Source organism: Elephas maximus, chromosome 4, assembly GCF_024166365.1.
Source record: "Elephas maximus indicus isolate mEleMax1 chromosome 4, mEleMax1 primary haplotype, whole genome shotgun sequence".
In the NCBI taxonomy this organism is placed as follows: Eukaryota; Metazoa; Chordata; class Mammalia; order Proboscidea; family Elephantidae; genus Elephas; species Elephas maximus.
In genome coordinates, this window is record NC_064822.1 from 46,765,237 (window position 1) to 46,785,135 (window position 19,899).

At 40.5% G+C, this 19,899-nt stretch overlaps 1 protein-coding gene across 1 annotated transcript in view; it reads right to left on the reverse strand.

Moving 5' to 3' along the window:
• CELF2 (CUGBP Elav-like family member 2) overlaps positions 1–8,403 on the reverse strand; it is a 587,695-nt gene extending 579,292 nt beyond the window's left edge. The window contains exon 1 of the mRNA XM_049885073.1: positions 8,246–8,403. Coding sequence (XP_049741030.1) covers positions 8,246–8,298 — 53 coding nt within the window. The 5' untranslated portion in view covers positions 8,299–8,403. The remainder of the gene's footprint in view (positions 1–8,245) is intronic.
• Between the last annotated feature and the right edge of the window lie 11,496 nt (positions 8,404–19,899).

Here is a 19,899-nt window from a genome sequence, read left to right on the forward strand (position 1 = left end):
TATCATTCTTCTAAGACTAACCCCTAGCCTTCAGATGGCCAGACTACCCTCAGTGAATACCAGCAGAGATTCCTCGCAACCTCTCCCCACTCCCTGCCTCTTCAAAATGTCATGTAATATGAGCCAAAGAGTATCTATACATGGCATTCATTCAAAATTACATAGCACGCTTTCCTCCATGAATTTGGAATTCATCTTAGGAGATTTATCAGGCATGTGAAAGGGAAATGTAGTCTAAGTGAACTAGAGAAAGCAATGAAAAAGAAAGAAATGAGGCCAAGCAGTGACTTAAAACACGTCAGGGTCTGGTCTATTTTTTTCCAACCACATGTGCTGTTCTCATTAATGGGACTTTCTCACACACTCGGTAAGGGAACAAGCAAAATTGCATTTTTTCATAGCTTTAAGGTTCGTCCAAACATTTAAGGGGTGTAGTAAGCCATAAATTTTCTCTAGGCTATAATCATCTGTGTGAGATTAAGTGCTCATGACCTAAAACATCTCTGACCTATTGAAATATCGTCAAAGTGCCTTTTAATTTTCTTCCTAATAATGAGGCAAGTTTATGATAATCACTTCATAGGAGATTTAAAAACATCTCTTCAGCTATCTGCCAAAACCAATTCTATTTTCTTGTTGGTCAAAGCATTCATCTAGATAATAGATCAGAGGTCGGCACACTATGGTCCACGGGCCAAAGGCAGACCACTGCTTGTTTTGGTAAAGTTTTATTGGATTACAGCCAAGCTCAGTCATTTATGTATCCTGTATGGCTGCTTTCACTCTAAATGGCAGAGTTGAGTAGCTGAAACAGAGATCATACGTCCAGCAAAACCTAAAGTATTTATTATTTGGCTCCTTATAGAAAAAGCTTGCTGACCCTTGCTCTAGATCATTCTCTTCAAGAAGAATGGATTCTACTTGAATATCAGGTGTGTATCAGGTCCCAGCTTGTAGTGACCCTATAGTCAGGACCTGATTAAAAAAAAAAAAAAATTTAGACATCTGTTATTCAAGTAGAATCCATTCTTCCTAAAGAGAATGATCTCTAGGTTTGCTAGGGCCAGAATAGGCTTGACAGCAACAGGTTCTTTTATTTTTTTATTGTACTTTAGATGAAGGTTTACAGAACAAACTAGCTTCTCATTAAACAGTTAGTACACATACTGTTTTATAACATTGGTTAACAATCCCACAACGTGTCAACATTCTCCCTTCTCAAACTTGGGTTCCCTATTACCAGCTTTCCTATCCCCTCCTGCCTTCTAGTCCTTGCCCCTGGGCTGGTGTGCCCCTTTAGTATTGTTTTGTTTTATGGGCCTGCCCAATCTTTGGCTGAAGGGTGAACCTGAGTAGTGACTTCATTACTGAGCTGAAAGGGTGTCTAGGGGCCATACTCTCAGGGTTTCTCTAGTCTCTGTCAGGCCAGCAAGTCTGGTCTTTCTTTTTGAGTTAGAATTTTGTTCTACATTTTTCTCCAGCTCTGTCTGGGGCCCTCTATTGTGATCCCTGTCAGAGCAGTCAGTGGTGGTAGCTGGGCACTATCTAGTTGTACTGGATTCAGTCTGGTGGAGGCCATGGTAGTTGTGGTCCATTAGTCCTTTGGACTAATCTTTCCCTTGTATCTTTAGTTTTCTTCATTCTTCTTTGCTCCTGAAGGGGTGAGACCAGTGGAGTATCCTAGATGGGTGCTCACTGGCTTTTAAGGCCCCAGATGCTACTCACCAAAGTGGAATGTAGAACGTTTTCTTTATAGACTATGTTACACCAACTGAGCTAGATGTTCCCCGAGACCATGGTCCCCACAGCCCTCAGCCCAGCAATTCGGACCCTGGACGTGAGTTTGGATGTGCCTATGGAGCTTCCATGATCTCCCCTTGTACAAGTTGTGCTGGCTTCCCCAGTATTGCGTACTGTCTTACTCTTCACCAATGTTACCATTTATCTATTGCCTATTCAGTGTTTTGGCAATGGGTTTTTTTTTTTTTTTTATCACTTCCTGGAAAGGAACTCTGGTGATACAATGGTTAAATGCTTTTCTGCTAACCAAAAGTCAGTAGTTCAAACCCACCACCTGCTCCACGAAAGAAAGATGTAGCAGTCCACTTCTATAAAGATTACAGCCTTGAAAATCCTACGGGGCAGTTCTACTCTGTCCCATAGGGTCTTTACGAGTTGGAATTGACTCGAGAGAAATGGTTCTAACAGGGTTATCAGGTCACTGGAAGGAGCCCTGGTGGTGTAATGGCTAAACGCTTGGCTGCTAACTAAGAGATCAGTGGTTTGAACCTACCCAGTGGCTCCCTGGAAGAAAAGACCTGGTGATCTGTTCCTGTAAAGTTTACAGCCTAGGAAACCCTATGGGACAATCCTATAGTGTTGCTATGAGCTGGAATCAATTCGATGGCACAGAACAACAACAACAACTATATCAGGTCCCTGGGTGGCACAAGAGGTTTTCACTGGCTATTAACAAAGGTTGGCAGTTCGAACCTACCCAGCAGTGCCATGAAAGAAAGGCCTGACCATCTTCTTCTGTAAAGATTACAGCCAAGAAAACCATACTGAGCAATTCTACTCTGTAACACATCAGGTCTCCACAAGTTGGAATAGACTTAATGGCAAAGGGTTTGTTTTTGGTTTTGGAATCAGATTCTCAGGGGGCAATGGTGGTTCAGTGGTAGGGCTCTTGCCTTCTATGCCGTAGAGTCAGATTTGATTCTGGGCTAATGCACCTCAAGTACAGTCACCACCCATCTGTCAGTAGAGGCTTGCATGTTGCTATGATGCTGAACAGATTTCAGAGGAGCTTCCAGACTAAGACTGAGTAGGAAGAATGTCCTGGTGATCTGCTTCATAAAATCAGTCAATGAAAACTATGGATTACAATGATCAAATCTACAACACATAATGGGGATGATGCAAGACCAGGCAGCATTTCATTCTGTTGTACGTGGGGTTGCCATGAGTCAGAGGCCAACTCTGTTGCGGCTAATAACAGCAACATCAGATTCTCAAAGAGAATTTTTAAATTTTCTATGTCACCAAATCAGATTCTTTGCTGTTGGCACAGAAACAAGGAACTGAAGATAGGATTAGTAAACTGGGAGCTAAGAGTCACTCATTCATTTACCCATTCCACATAATTCTACACACCACTGTGGTAGGTGCTGGAGTTAACGTGTGAACGAAGACTGACCTCATGGAGCATAAAATCTGATAAGGCAGACAAACAATGATCACTTCGTTCATTCATTCATTCATTGTGTATTACGTGCCAGACAATAGTTTAGGTACTGGGTATATACCAGTTAAACACACAAACCTTAGATTATAAACAGAAAGAGATAATGAACAAATAAACCTATGAGTAAGTGCTGTGATGAGAATATTAGTTGAACTATATGAAATTGACAGTTTATAGATAAAATATGATTGAACATTGGCAATTTCCATATGGTTCAATCTATCGAGGAGATATACTAGAGAGGTGTTGTGGGCAACTTTAAATTGGGAGGTCAAGGAAGGCCTCTCTGAGGAGGTGGCATTTGAGCAAAAGATTTCCAGGCAGGCAGAGGGAGTAGATAGTACAAATATCCTAAAGCCAAAATAAGCTTGGCTTGTTTCATGAAGAAGACCAGTGTGGTTGGAGCAAGGTGAGTGGTGGGGAAAGAGGTAGGAGATACAGTTGGAGAGGTAGGCAAGGGCTAGATTACATGGGATTTTGTAGACTGGGGTAAGTGTTTTGGCTTTTATTCTAAAGGGGAGGGTTTTAAGGAGGAAGATCACATGATCTGATTTGTGGCTTCTGAAATGTTTTCATTCCACCTTTTGTGTGGAAGACAGACTTAAAGAACAAAAGTTGAAACAGGAAGACTAGTTAGCAAGCAGCACACAGCTTTGGGCAAGACAAAATGATGGCAACTGAAGGTGGAAAAAAGTAGAGATGTAGGCATTAGAAGTTGAAATCAATAGAACTTAGTGATGGTTAAGATGTGGATTAATAGGGAAAAGGAGGGATTTGGGACGATGCCTAGGTTTCCCTGGAGAGCTGTATGATTCATAGGCCTATAGCACTGGAAAAGAATCAGGTCATGGGGATTATAGATGCGGTTCAAGACATGTTGAGTTTGGGATGTATTTCATAAACATTATTGAGGTTGCTGAGGAGAGGCTGGGCTGAGCTGTCTTAATTCATGGAAGTAGAGATGAGAATAGAAGTGAAGGAACTGAATAAAATCACCTTGGAAGAGAGGATGGACTTAGAAGGGAGCTAGGGCCAGTCTGCGTCTCTGATGTGCTCTGTGACTTCATCCCATGACTTCATATCTCTGGTGCTCAATTCCTTCCTTCATAAATGGAGAGCCAAACTAGTTTCGAGGTTTTCCAGAGGTGATGCAGAGGCTTCAACTGGGGCAGAGGAGAAGCCAGGTGTACAGGTATCCACTCCCCCTCACTGTCTACTTTATTTTTCTCCAAGTAATGTCTATGGACATTAAACCTTATACTAATCTTATTGCTATGTTTATTTGTTTTTCCTTTTAATCATAACCCTACTACATTGTCACTTTCTTTTTTCTTCTGTGTACTAAGAATACACACACGCGTATACACACACGTACATATTATATCTATGTTATTTATATGTCGACTACATCTGTGGAAAGAGACGATAGAAAAGCTCAATATCATCAGTCCGAACAAGGCCAGAGGCGGACTGTAGAATAGACCATCAATTGCTCATGTGCAAGTCTTGCAAGAAGTACAGCCAGAGTGTTCCATAGAAGTGAGGATGGTGAGACTTCGTTTCACGCATTTGGACATATTATCAGAAGGGACCAGTCCCTGGAGAAGTACATCATGCTTGGTAAATTGGAGGGCCATCGGAAAAGAGGAAGACCCTTAATGAGATGGATTAACATAGTAGCTGCAATAATGATGGTGAGAATGGCGCAGGACTGGGCAGTGTTTCTTTCTGTTGTACATATGGTTGCTATGAGTAAGGACTGACCCGATGGGACCTACCTATAACAACAAATATACATACATATTAGTTTTAGCTTATTTTGATTCTTTTCTTTGAGTAAGACTTTAGTATTTGTGTTTTTGACTAGTTTGGTCAAAAGGGGAGTCTTCATGTTGAAAATTGTTAGTTTTTTTTTTTTTTTTTGTAGGAGTTTGGTTTCTTTTTAAGACCCACGAGGTAGACAGTGAGACCCAAGAGCACCATTCCCAGCCTTAATGTTTCCATCTTACAAAAGGGACTGTGGATGCAGTGATTTCAAACATATAGCATTTTAGAAAGGTTTATGACCTGAAGTTATATCCCCCAAGTAGATCACATCTTAAAATGATAAATTGTGACTTAAAGCAGATTTTCAAATTGTGCTGCGTGATCACTTTTTAGGAGGCACAGGCTGGACAAAACTCCAGGCCACATTCCTGGGCCAAACACCTGAACATATTCCATGTTATGTGGGGTTGAAAGCCTTTCTGCCATTAAATGCCAAACATTTTGCTCATTTGTTAATCAGACAAGAGCAGCAATAGTGCTCCTTTTCCTTATTCTAATGGGGTGTCAGGAAAATCTGGTGGCATAGTGGTTAAGAGCTACAGCTGCTAACCAAAAAGTCAGCAGTTTGAATCCACCAGGTGCTCCTTAGAAACTCAATGGGGCAGTTCTACTCTGTCCTATATGGTCTCTATGAGTCGGAATCAACTCAATGGCAATGGGTTGGGTTAGTAATGGGGTATCTGGATTTCTATAGCAGTTTATTGGCATGACTCATATCATGTACAACTCTGTATGGCATTAGAGTACACATCTTCAATCCCTGACAGATTATACCATTTATAAGGTAATGTGATATTTTTGCCTCTTGCATGTATTATAGACAGAGATTTACTGTTGGTGAATGAATGATTCAATGAATCAAAATTAGCCCAAAAGGCTGCCTCATCCTAAACAATTAAGGAATTTAAAAGGCAATTCGTAAACACTATCCCATATTTCACTCACCTTACTTTTACAATTCTTTGCCTCAGGTAGGATTACACACAGTTAAAAAGCTGATTAGAATAATGTTTGCCAAGAAGAGGTGTGGACAGAATGAACTTGGTATAGCCAAAGTGGTCAATGTAAAAATGTTTATCTTTCCCAGCTCTTGCTGTCCGAGTTTGTAAAGCTCTTCTGACTCGAGCCATAAAACAAACTTCACTTATATTAAAATCAAAAACAAAAAACTTTGCCATCCAGTCGATTCTGACTGGTAGGGACCCTGTTGGACACAGTAGAACTGCCCCGTAGGGTTTCCAAGACTGTAAATCTTTATGGGAGCAGGTTGTCCCATCTTTCTCCTTTGGAATGGCTCATGGGTTCAAATCATCGACCTTTCTTTCAGTTAGCAGCTGAGGGGTTTAACCACTGTACCACCAGGGCTTAGGGACACATTTAGGGGACGGGTAACATTATCACTGATTTTTAAATAGGTTAAGACCTGTAATCATAGTCACATAACTTTCTTAGAGCTAAAGTTTGCTTTACCCACTTGCACAATAATATTAATAAGTTAATCATTCCCCTATTTTTAAAAACAATCTTCAGAAATACTTCAATTTTAGAAATAGATTATTAATCCAGTTAAAGAAAAGGAGAATGAAATTTACTGTAATAGCTGTATCAAAAGCTCATTTAAAGAAGTATTTCATCATCCCTGAATTAAAAATAAAATTAAAACATACAAACATAAAAATGACTGAAAGTGTCATAAAAATGTTATTTTTCGTCTAGAAATTCTGGGAATTTAGTCTCAGGTAATTATTTGATGGAAGCAAAAAGCTACAAAAAGATGTTCATTGTGTTGTTATTAACACAAATCAACAACTGGAAACAACCTAAATTTTCAAAAAAGCAGGGAATAATTTAAATGATGTACCTGCTATTATGGAACCCTATTGAGCTATGAGTCAGAATCGACTCGATGATGATGGGTTTGATTTTTGGTTTTTATTGAGCCATTAAAGTTATGGTTATGAAAAGTAGGCAGAAACATGGCAATGTGCTCAATGTGTTAACTAGAAAAAAAAGCAAATTACGAAGTGGCACATGCATACACGTGTCGTTCTAGAAAGTAAGATGCCAGGATAGAAAAAATAACATGGATATTGGTAATATTTTATTTGCTTTTTTTCCACAATGTCATTGCTTTGAAAAAATAATAGAATGTGACAAACACTAAGGCCGGACTCATGAAAGGCAAATGAAGAAGAGTTAGTTTATATAAGGTAAATGTCAGGAAAATGACGTCCCGGTACTGTTCATGTTTCTATTTATTTGTATTTCCTCCTTGGGTTCTGGTCTAGTTCCAATGCAACCCTGTTTTGGAGTGGGTATTTGGGAAAACGTGACATTGTGTTGACCCACTTTTAATAAAAACCACCCCATTTGAACTTTTTATATAGAAAACTATCAAAAAAAAGTCTTTTTTCTATAAAATAGATTTTAATGTGAAGTTAAATAGACCCCTGCACTGTGAGCTCCACCAGAAGGAGTCAGCTTCGACGACTCAAGTAGAGGTAATGTGGCAACCTTGTCGTTTTTAGCTCCTTGGGTTCTAATTTTCCTGGGCCTCTGTGAGATGAAGAGGTCTACCTTTTTAGGAGCATTCAGAGAAAGACCTCATTTCATAAATGCTGCTCAGTGAGTTTTAAATTCAGCTGACTTTTTATATTACTAGCTTTCTAAAACAGATGTGAGGTGAGGGGGCGGCCACAGAAGGAAAAGGTCTCCGCTTACTCTTTAGGGAGGAGCAGTAAGTAATGTTTTCTGAAAAAGTTCTCATTTTTATCTTAAGTCCCAGAAAGTTTGCCACATTCCTTCTCATTCTTTCAATGCCCCATGAAACACAGTAATTAAATATGAGAACTTGTTTCTGAGAGTCAGGGAGTGCCAGGAATAATTTAAACAACACTGTACTCTCTCATTAAAAAGCCATTGGCATTTCCCTCTTGTAGTGAAACATGAGGTCTTCACATGCCTCTCCTTATACACCTGCTTGAAGCTGTTTCTGTATCAAAACAGAGTATTCGTATAACCAGATCCAGTTGTCACTTAAACCCACAATAGACATTTCAATTAATATTAAAAAAAAAAAAAATTAAGCTTTCGTTAATTGGGATGGAAGGGAGGAGGGGACCTTGTTCAGGAACTGAAAGAAACAGCGATGGGAGAGAAAAGCAGGCCTACCTTAAAACTTTCCAGTCTTTCAGTGGATCCAAGTCAGGGATTAAGGAAACCATTGTCTAAAACCCGGCTGAAGGCAAATCCAGAGAGGAGGGGGTGAGGGGATGGGGTGAAGGGGGAAGAAAACAGCCGAATTCTCGGCTCAGGCCAGCAGTGACTGGGCGCCCAGCAAGGCTCTTCCTACTTGGAGGGCTGATAAGCACTTGTCCTGGCTTCTCTCCACCCCCCAAATCAATCTTGAGCTCTATTACTTCACAGCCCCAGCTCCATTTCTCCACACCACTTTTTAAAGCCCTTGTAATCTGCTCCAACTGATCAAATTTGACCTTTTTGTAGCCCACTTTATTCCAAGCACAGCTTTCAGTTAAATCTCTCTTTATTAACACCATCCTCCTTGGTTTTCTTTTGGAACAAACACAGATCAAGCCTGAAGCCTCTAGACTTTGCCAGCAATCATTTACAGATTACTGCAAGCTGCAGTCTTTCCCTCCTTTGGGGTATGTCTCCTGTCTCTGAGATTTTGCTTTCATATTCTTGTCAGAAGACTGGTTAGGTTTCTTTCTTCCTTTCTTTTTTTGTGGCTTAGGGTCTGGGGCACTAACATCAGGCTTAGAGCTTCCCTCAGAGGCTGTAACTACACTACTGTGAGGATTTGTTTTTAAAAAATAATTTTGGAACGGGCTGCTAACAAGCTAGAATTTACTGTGTGTTTTCTGGCAGAGATTCTGCTACACTGCCTTATTTCTCCCCTTTCTTTCTTGTGTTTCTAAATAACAAAAAAAAAAAACAAGGAGGGGGAAATGTAGAGTCTTTCCAAGCATGAAGAGAAAAGGGTATGAGCTTTTCTATTTCTTTCGTCAGCCTTTATTTCTCTTGTCCTTTATTTAAATCAGAACATCCTTTTAATAATAAATATCTGAAAATCATGCATAACATATGTTAAAAAATATCAGGAGTAGTACTGTTTCCGTATCGTGGCCATGGTTCCTCAACTTATCCCTGCCTTAAGCATGGTTTTGTGTTTTCCCTGGAGGGTCTTGTTTCCCAGCTAAGTGAAAAAAAAAAAAACCTCTGCAAATGAAGCTCTTCCTCCTGACCTCATAGGATCCTAGGACTATAAAACTTTGAAATCAGCTACTCCAGTGTCTTCCAGACTCTGGACATTCGGGGCATCAAAATTATTGCTATATCTGCATGCCACATGCGCTTTACTTGGTATCTTTCTTTATATCAAATTCCTCTTTCACTTATATTTATTTTAAAAAGAAATTTTTTAGATCATCACTGTACATAGAAAATCAGCTTCACTTTTCTTCGGTAGAAGGCAACATAAGGAAACAGCTAAAATAAAACAATTATTACCGTTCCTAGATCAGACCAGCTAAAGGCTCTAATTTAGATCTCTTTTCTCTTTATTAAAATATCTAGTATAGGGTCGCTATGAGCCGGAATCGACTTGACAGCGCTGGGTTTGGTTTTTGGGTTAATAGGCAAGTGTGTATACAGACCTAAGTTTATCAGTGTTTTCCAGGGGCAGGCGAGAGAGAGGGGGACAAGGGGGACTCACTGCTTGGGGGACACTGAGCTTCTGTGACGGGGGATGGAAAATTTGGAAAGGGATAACGGTGATGGTTACAGAACACGAAGAACACAATGTTACTCAGTTGTACGCGTGAAGAATGTTGAAAGGGCAAACATTTTGTCACATGTATATCTACCACAACTAAAAGAGAAAGAGAGAGAGAGTTTAGTCAGTGTTAGAGGAATGTTAAGGGCACATCAGTACCAGACAGAGACTTTCTCCTGTGAGAACAGTAAAGGTTTAGAGAGAACACAATGTGTGTCAGTGTTATGTAATGCCCTTACTACCTAAAATCATCAGCTAGGAGAAAGGGTCCTAATTTTATGCCTTCAGCACAACCCACCAAGAAAGAGAACCTCTTCTTTCCTGAGAGGTTCCAGAGGGGCAGATGTGATGACAGCTTCTGGAAGCATGCTGCTTTGATTGTCAGGAAGTTCTCCCAGTCAACTCCAAGTGCCTCTCGCTGTATTTTAAAGTATTTTAAATCCGTTCTTTACTCCCCTTTTCTCTATGGACCCTGGCAATCTTAAAATACACAGCAAGCCCTCAGTTTAGATTTGCTTTCTCTTTTACAGTCATTCATCCTTTTCTTAATGGCTGTAAATAACTCTCTTCAGAAGTGCAACTGTCCTTATGCTAAAATTAAAGAGAATTTCATACCTTTTACAAAAACCATTGCCTCTCTGGGGCTTCATGCTTCTTCCTGGGCTTTCTCTTCACTGTCTCCCTGTGGATCCTGGGCCACATCATAGTAATGGGTGAACATTGACATAACACTTTTAATCCCCAAGTACTTCACCAAATGTGGGTGATAATAATTGTATTTACACAGAGTGTACGTCCGAAAAGTTCTGAGTGCTTAGATAATTATAAAACGTTTTTGCCTTTAGAAAGTTAGCAAGAGAAAAACAAAACATCATCCTAAAATCGCTTCTGCAACTGTACTGACATTGTCTTCAGCATTAGCCCACTGCACTGCTGAGAGTTCAGATCCTGGGAAGGAAGGAAAATGAGTTCCTAACACTTGGAACTCGAGTTCAGGGTTAATAGGTAAAAGGGGGTAAGAGGGAGGGACTTGGCTTTTGGCCAAAGGATGAAAACATGCTTGCAAATTATGAAATAATGCTTTAAAACAGTAGTCTTTAAAAAAAAACTTTTTAAGGGTAGTAGCACTCTTCTTGCAAATAAAGCCTTGTACCAAGCCTGAGTACAGAAACATAATAAAAATGTTTATTGCCAGGTGTAGGGACAGTTGTAATTTCCCTAAGCGTGTGAGTTCATTCCGGTCTCCTATAACTGTTGACGAAGTAAGCTACCAGTAGCTTAACACTATTCTGTTAACGTAAGTGAGGACGTTTAGGTGTGGAGAAGGAAACCCTGTGTGACACAAATGGTCAAGTGCTGGACTACTCACCAAAAGGTTGGTGGTTCAAACCTAACAGAGGTGCCTCAGAAGTAAGGCATAGTGATCTGCTTCTGAAAGGTGACAGCCATGAAAACCCCATGGAGGAGTTCTACTCTGATCACATGGGGTCACCGTGAGTGGGACTCAGATTGATGGCAACTAACAATAACAACAGGCACAGAGTAAACAAGTGGTCTGAGCCCACGGGGCAAGTCATCCACTGGGGGGTGCAGGGGATCTGGAACCTAGAAGGTGTGGCCATGGTTCCCACGTCTGCAACCACTGTGCTGCACTCCCTTGGTCTAGCAGGCAGTAATGGACAAGCACACTTGATCTCTTTTGGGGATGGGATCTGGTTGGGATCGGATTAAACCAAAATCCGTTGCTATGGAGTCGATTCTGACTGATGGTAGCCCCATGTGCTGCAGAGTAGAACTGCTCCATAGGGTTTTCTTGGCTGTAATCTTTATGCCAGCAGATTGCTAGGCCTTTCTTTTGTGTTGCTAATGCATGGGTTCAAACCACCAAACTTTAGCTTAGTGGTTGAGTGCAAACTGTTTGCAACACCCAGGGACCTTGGGATCAGGTTGTAGTTGTTGCTAGTTGCTGTCAAGTACATTTCCACTCATGATGATGCCAAGTGAGCAGAGTAGAACTGCCCCATAGGGTTTCCAATGGCTGTGACCTTCTGGAAGCAGATTGCCAGGCCTGTCTTCTGAGGTGCCTTTGGGCGGGTTTAACTCGCCAACTTTCAGCTAGTAGTCAAGTGCTCGATTGCTTGTGCCACCCAGAGACTCCTGGATCAGGTTAAAAAAAAAAAAAAAAACCCAAACCCATTGCCGTCCAGTCTATTTCGATTCATAGCAACTCTACAGAACAGAGTAGAACTGCCCCGCAGGGTTTCCAAGGAGTGCCTGGTGGATTCGAATTGCTGATCTTTTGGTTAGCAGCCGTAGCTCTTAACCACTACACCACCAGGGTTTCCTGGGGATCAGGTTACCAAAAATAAAAACCAAACCCAGTGCCGTCGAGTCGATTCTGACTCATAGTCACAGCGACCCTCTAAGACAGAGTAGAACTGCCCCATAGTTTCCAAGGAGCACCTGGCAGATTTGAACTGCCGACTCTTTGGTTAGCAGCCAAAGCACTTAACCACTACACCACCAAGGTTTCCTGGGGATCAGGTTAGGGGTGGGTAAAAGGGATTGTCTGAGCCTCAAGCATTCTCTCAGTCCTAAGGCACCATAGAGAAATGCTAGAGTTTAGGAAAAGATAATTTGAAATCCACTTACTTAAAATATTTGATGACAAAGGAGAAAAGTTATCTTTTAAAGGTCGTATTGAGTCCAAAAAGGGGCTGAATATTTTGCTCTTCTGTATCTTACTTTTGAGGATCTAGTGTTTTCTTAATGCACTGTAGATTAATTCCATGCCTTATATACTGTAAATTTCCTTCTTCCTGTCTTAGTTAGCCAGCGCTACTATAAGAGAAATACCACAAGTGGATGGCTTTAACAAACAGAAATTTATTTTCTCACACTTTAGGAGGCTAGAAGTCCTAATTCAGGGCGCTGGCTCTAGGGGAAGGCTTTCTCTCTTTGTCGGCTCTGGGGGAAAGTCCCTGTTCCTTTGCTTCCTGGTGATCTTCATGTGACATGGCAATTATCTTGCTTAATCTCTTTTACATCTCCTAAGAGATTGGCTGCTCAAGACACATCCTACACTAATCCCGCCTCACTGACTTAACAAAGACAACCATTCCCAAATGAAATGATAACCACAGGCATAAACCTATTGCCATCTGGTCCATTCCGACTCATAGGGATTCTATAGCTGAAGGTTATCATATTTTTGGGGGACACAATTCAATCCATAACATTCCCATTCCCTCTGTATTCCATTCTTGATTCTGAACTCCTGCACACCAAACAGATCCATTTCCTGCTAAGAAATAAGCCATCAGGATTATTAATTTACCTCTCACAGTGAGCGTATGCACTAAAAACAAACAAAAATATATCCATGTTCAAAACCAGGCCAACTATTCATCTATAGCACAGAAAAGCAACTGTAACTTGTCTGTACATAAAAACCAAAGGCTAAGTTTAGCCTTGAGAGAGTTGTGCCCAGAAATATGATTTTCTTCTATGTCAGCGTATGAATACAAACCTCATTTTATTTTTGTCTTCTTTTTTCTCATATTTTGATAAATTTACTCTTTTAAATCAAATTATTTTGCAGTTGCTTATAATGATTCATCATTAGTCGGCTCTTCTTCTGTTAAAAGAGCCATCAATCCACATGAAGCGACATTCATGGTTGTCCCACTGTTACCAACAAGAAGACTCATAATTCCCCTTTTCATGTAACTACTTCTGGGATATCTCTCCCTCATCCCAGGTTAAGAAACCAAAACCCCAAAGTAACAAACACAAAATGACCCCACTGTTTGTGCCTCCTCTGCCCAAACAAATGAAACCTCAAGCCCCAAGCCCTAGGAGCCTGTGGTTTCCACATGTATTGGGATTAGATTCACCGGGGAAGCATATGGGAGCCCTGGTGGTGCAGTGGTTAAGTGCTCAGCTGCTAACAAAAATGTTGACAGTTACCAGCTGCTCTGCGGGACAAAGATGGGGGTGTCTGCCGCCGTAAAGGTTACAGCCTGGGAAACCATACAGAGAAGTACTACTCTGTCCTATAGGGTCGCTGTGAGTCAGAATGGACTTGATGGCAATGGGTTTGGTTTCAGGTTTTTTTGGGGGGAAGCATGTTGAAATGTGGAGTCTCAGTATGAAGGTAGGTAACAATAGACACTAAGGGATCTGCATTTTACACCAGACCTAGACCCTCAGAGAACCCCTGGAAAATGCTACTATGGAAGGTAAGGGTGAGCAGGCAGATTTTTTTATACAGCATAGCAGGTGGGTTTTATATGACTACGGACGATATCATTGGAGCCAAAGACAAGAAACTGTGGAAGCTCATCATATATGCTAGTAGCAGAGACGGAAGCACCTGGGGGTGTGGGTTAGCCAAATAAAGCTTGTCACAAGCTGTGAGTTAGACCAACTATTTAAAGGGCTCCAAAAAGATAGGTATGATGTCACAGTAAGTTTCTCTCTCCCCCACAAAGACCTAACTTCATGATAATCCAGACTTTTTTTAATGCTTTATTAGGGAAGAAATACAACGTCTTCTTTTATGTATTTTTTTTCGCTCTATATTTTTATGGTGTTTCCCTCCCCCCCTCCCCATTTCCATTTCTGGTAAACTGCAGTTTCTTCTTAGGGAAGTGATTATTTAAAAAAAAAAAAAAAATTCTTTTTTTCTTTTAGAAAAGTCTGCTTCAACTTAGTTGTTCCCAATTCTGTTACTTCCTGATAAAGATTCTGTCCCCTCTGCTTGTTCCTGCCTTTTTTTTTTTTTTTTTCTCTTTTTTGCCAGATCTTGCCTTCTCCTCAAGTAGATAAGGTCTTCTCTTCCTTTTAAAAAAATGATATAGCTAATTGTAAATGCATTCCACTGATGTAAAAGCAGCTTCTTTGGTCTTGTTGATGTGCCAATGTTTTCAAGTTGGCAGATGGAGTGGTCTAAGAACTTAGCCCTTGTTCTTGACCTTGCGAATAGAGTCTGGCTTTACATGCTCTTTGTAGCAAATCACAGCCTGGCAACGACGGTAGGTGAGGGTTGCCAGATAAAATACAGCACACCCAGTTAAAGCTGGATGTCAGAGAAATCATAAATGACAATTAGTATAAGTATGCCCCAACTATTGCATGGGACATAGTTACACTAAAAAACAAGCAAAAAAAAAGGTTTGTTTTTTATCTGAAACTCAAAATTAATTAGGTGTCTTGTATTTTTATTTACAAAATGTGGCAACCCTATGCTAGACTGACTTTTAAATAAAAATACCAATGTCACTGTTATTATTTTTCATTTATGAAGTTCTGCAAAAGCACTCTTTTTCTCATCAAATAGGCATCAAAATGCATATATTTGTTCTTAAAGCTTTAGGTTGTATTTGCTAAAAACCAAATATAAAACCATATTTGAGATTCCCTTTTTAACAAAGCGGTGATATGATTTATAGCGTGCCTATATCTTCAAAAAGGAGCCCTGCTGGTGCAGTGGTTAAGTGCTTGGATGCTAACCGAAAGGTCAGCAGTTGGAACCCACCAGCGGCTCCACAGGAGAAAGATGCAGTAATCTGCTTCGTAAAGATTTACAGCCTTGGAAACCGTATCGGGTAGTTCTACCCTGTCCTATAGGGTCACTCTGTGTTAAATTGACTCAACATCAGTGGGTTTGGCTTGGACTCTTCAAATGGAGTCCCTGGGTGGTGCAAAGATTAATGCGCTCAGCTGCTGACCAAAAGGTTGGAAATTCTAGTTCACCTAGAGGTGCCTCAGAAGAAAGTCCTGGCAATGTTCTTCTGAAAAATCAGCCGTTGCAAACCTTACGGAGCACAGCTCTACTCTGGCACACAGGGGGCTGCCGTGAGTTCAGCTGACTTGAGGCAACTGGGTTTTTTTTTTTATTGTTGTTGTTATCTTCAGATATTGAAAATTAGGAAATGTCTTATAGTCTTCTTGTCTTGAAACTGGTTAGTTGAATGCATTTTCAAGTGTTGGTACCATTGGTATACTCAGAAGCACTGAAGCTGAAGTTTTATAAAATTTGGATCATCTCTATATTATATTTATTTTATGGCAGTTAACATAGCTGGTTTATGTTTTCTTGTTTCAGCTCATCCTGTAAGAACTCTGCACCTGAAGAGTTAACGATTAATCTTCAGTTACATAAAATGTGAATTGTACAGGTCCTCACTTTAATAATGTCTGTAGAGATAAACTTAAAAGATGGCTTTTTTTTTTTTTCTTTAATAAATGAACGTAACTTCAAATGAATGGAGTTTGAAGTGCTTTCACAACACCTGATACAATGAAAAGCCTGTGAACAAAGATATGTGTTTGGGTGCTTCGTCAATGACTTCAGAATTGCTGTTATGGGACACTTCAGAAACTGAGCATTTCCTAAAAGGTCTCTGAGGAGAGCTATAAAACCTGCTCTGTAGAGTGAAAGACCAAATGTACTTCTGTGCTATTTCAGGCCTGCACGTATGTATTGTATATTTTCCATTGATGTTCTGTATTGTATATTTTCCATTGATGTTAACCAAGATGGAATGCGTTTTTTAATTTGGAGTCTTGGTCAGCTGAATAGGAGGGCAGCATGGATTAAAGCAGGGACAGGGGAATGTTGGGTCTTTGCCAGGCATATTTTAAAAGTGAGAAAGGAAGAGAGAGGGAGGAGATTCACACCCAGCCGACTGCTTTTCATGCCATTCAAAGGAATCACAGACCAAATTTAGTACATACAGTACCCAGTACCAACAGTAAGAAGAAAAAAATAGGGCTTAACTCCTCTACTGCCACGAAAGATGGTATCTTCAAAATTGTGTAGTGTTCTAAACACAACAGAGAATCCCTGATGGAGCAGGAGAAAAGTGGGACGCAAACCTCAGATTTTAGTAAAAAGACCAGACTTAATGGTCTGACAGAGACTGGAAGGACCCCAGAGGTCATGGTCCCCAGACTCTCTGTTAATCCAAAACTAAAACCGTTCCCGAAGCCAACTCTTCAGACAAAGATTAGACTGGAGTATAAGACGTGAAATGATACTGGTGAGGAGTGTGCTTCTTAGCTCAAGTAGATAGATACATAAGACTATGCAGGCAGCTCCTGTCTGGAGGTGAAATGAGAAGGCAGAGGGGGACCGGAGCTGGTTGAATAGACATGGGAAATATACAGGGTGGAGAGAAGGAGTGTGCTGTCATGTTATAGGGAGAGCAGCTAGGATCATATAACAACGTGTGTGTAAGTTTTTGTATGAGAAACTGACTTGAACTCTGGACTTTCACTTGAAGCACAGTTGGAAAAAAAAGAGGCAAAAAAAATTGTGTAACGAAAAGGTCAGCAGTTCGAATCTACCAGCCCCTCCTTGGAAACCCTACAGGGCAATTCTACTTTGTCCTATAGGATGCCTGTGAGTCAGAATCAACTCGAGGGGCAGCAGATTTGGTTTTTTTGTTGTTGTTAGCCCTCTCGGCTTATACCCTGTTGTTGTTAGGTGCTGTCAAGTCAGTTCCAACTCATAGCAGAATGAAACGAAACAGAACAGAAACATAACAGAATGAAACACTGCCCATTCCTGTACCATCCTCATAATCATTGCTATGTTTGAGCCCATTGTTGCAGCCTCTGTGTCAATCCATCTCATTGAGGATCTTCCTCTTTTTCACTGACCCTGCACTTTATCAAGCATGCTGTCCTTCTTCAGGGACTGGTCTCTACTGATAACATGCTCAAGTTCTTTGGCAGCTCATGGTGTGTGTGTGTGTATATATATATGTGTGTGTTATGTGTGTGTGTGTGTATATATACATATATGTATCCCTCTGGGTTTATAGTTTATACCCAGAGAGACAAAAACAAAAAACTCCCAGATGAGGGTATGTTATTCAGACAGTCCCCATATCACAGACCAGGAACTAGAACCTGAAACATTGTACAATCTTTTTCTACTTTGTTTTGCTTTGCTTTTCTTTAAATGGCAGTTTCAGATTACTCTGGAGTTTGTGTGTTTAAAGACAGGATTCCTCACCAGTTATTAAGAGGGAAACCTGAGTCTTAGAGGAAAGCCAAACACAATTGCCAAGCTTCCAGTCAATGAAACAATGTCAACATCTGTTCATAGATAAGGAATGCTAACTAGGAATAAAAAAAACCCATTACCGTCAAGCTGATTCCCACTCATGGAGACTCTATCTGTTACAGAGTAAAACTGTGCTCCATACAGTTTTCTTGGTTGAAATCTTTAGCAATCAGCAGACTTTCCTTCTTGGCGCCGCTGGGTGGGTTCAAACCACTGACCTTTAGATTAGTAGTTGATTGCGAACTGTTAGTGGCTACCCAGGGACCTGCTAACTAGAAATATAGCTCGTAAATCACTAAGAGAGAAAGGAAAGCCTTCTGTTATTAGCCTTGAAGAAAAGGCCAGCAGACCTAGGTGGAATTAAAGCATGCAACATCTTTACTTGAAGACAGAGATCTAAATACTTGTTAATTTAATTCAAGGTGGGATCACAACAAAAATATTGATTAATGATTGGTTGATTATATAAAGTGTTTACTTAGCAATGAAATGACCCATTAGTGTACGAAAGCACTTCCCATTCATCTATTATGTAAGGCAGTGCCTCTCACTATACTGGAGGACCTGCTTTGTTTCCTTTCTTTTTTCTTTAATTTCTAATACATTGCAGACCAATACTTTTGTAAAAGACAATAAAGATGAATGACTAGAAAAACAAAATAAGCAAAGCAAATCCATTCAAAATATAAACCATTTTTTAAAATTATGGAATTAACAGATGTAAAATTACTCTGTCAAATTGTTATGTATGTCTAAACTCTTACTCCTAATTGTTGTAAACTATGACAAACCATCCACAAAGCAATACTGGGCTGCATTGCACACTCTGAGGAGCACTAACTGATGAAAAGAATTCAACAACAGCAACAGAAAAATGTATAGAGATTTTTTCCTTTTTTTTTTTATCGTGCTTTAAGTGAAAGTTTACAGTTCACATCAGTTTCTCATATAAAAACGTATACAAATGATTATGTGACCCTAGTTGCTTTCCCTATAATGTGACAGCATGCTCCTCCTCTCCACCCTCTATTCCCCGTGTCCATTTAACCAGCTCCTGTCCCCCTCTGCCTTCTCATCTCTCCTCCAGACAGGAGATGCCCCCTTAGTCTCATGTGTCTACTTGAGCTAAGAAGCACACTCCTTACCAGTATCATTTCACGTCTTATACTCCAGTCTAATCTTTGTCTGAAGAGTTGGATTTGGGGATGGGTTTAGTTTTGGGCTAACAGAGAGTCAGGGGGCCATGTCCTCTGACGTCCCTCCAGTCTCACTCAGACTATTAAATCTGATCTTTTTACTAGAATTTGAGTTCTGCACCCCACTTTTCTCCTGCTCCATCAGGAACTCTCTCTTGTGTTCCCTGTCAGGGCAGTCATTGGTGGTAGCTGGGCACCATCTAGTTCTTCTGGTCTCAGGCTGATGGAGTCTCTCGTTTATGTGGCCTTTTCTGTCTCTTGGGCTAATATTTTCCTTGTGTCTTTAGTGTTCTTCATTCTCCTTTGCTCCAGGTGGGTTGGGACCAATTGATGCACCTTAGACGGCTGCCTGCTAGGTTTTAAGACCCCAGATGCCACTCACCAAAGTGGCATGCAGAACATTTTCTTAATACACTTTTTTACGCCAATTGACCTAGATGTCCCCTGAAACCATGGTCCCCAGAACCGTGCCCCTGCTACTCTATCCCGCAAAGTGTTTGATTATATTCAGGAAACTTCTTACCTTTTGGTTTGGTCCAGTTATGCTGACTTTCCCTGTATTGTATGTTGTCCTTCCCTTTACCTACAATAATTCTTGTCTACTGTCTAGCTAGTGAATACCCCTCTTCCTCTCTCCCCACCCTCATAACCATCAAAGAATGTTTTCTTCTGGGCTTAAGCCTTTTCTTGAGGTCTTATAATAGTGGTCTCATGCAATATTTGTCCTTTTGCCACTGACCAATTTCACTCAGCATAA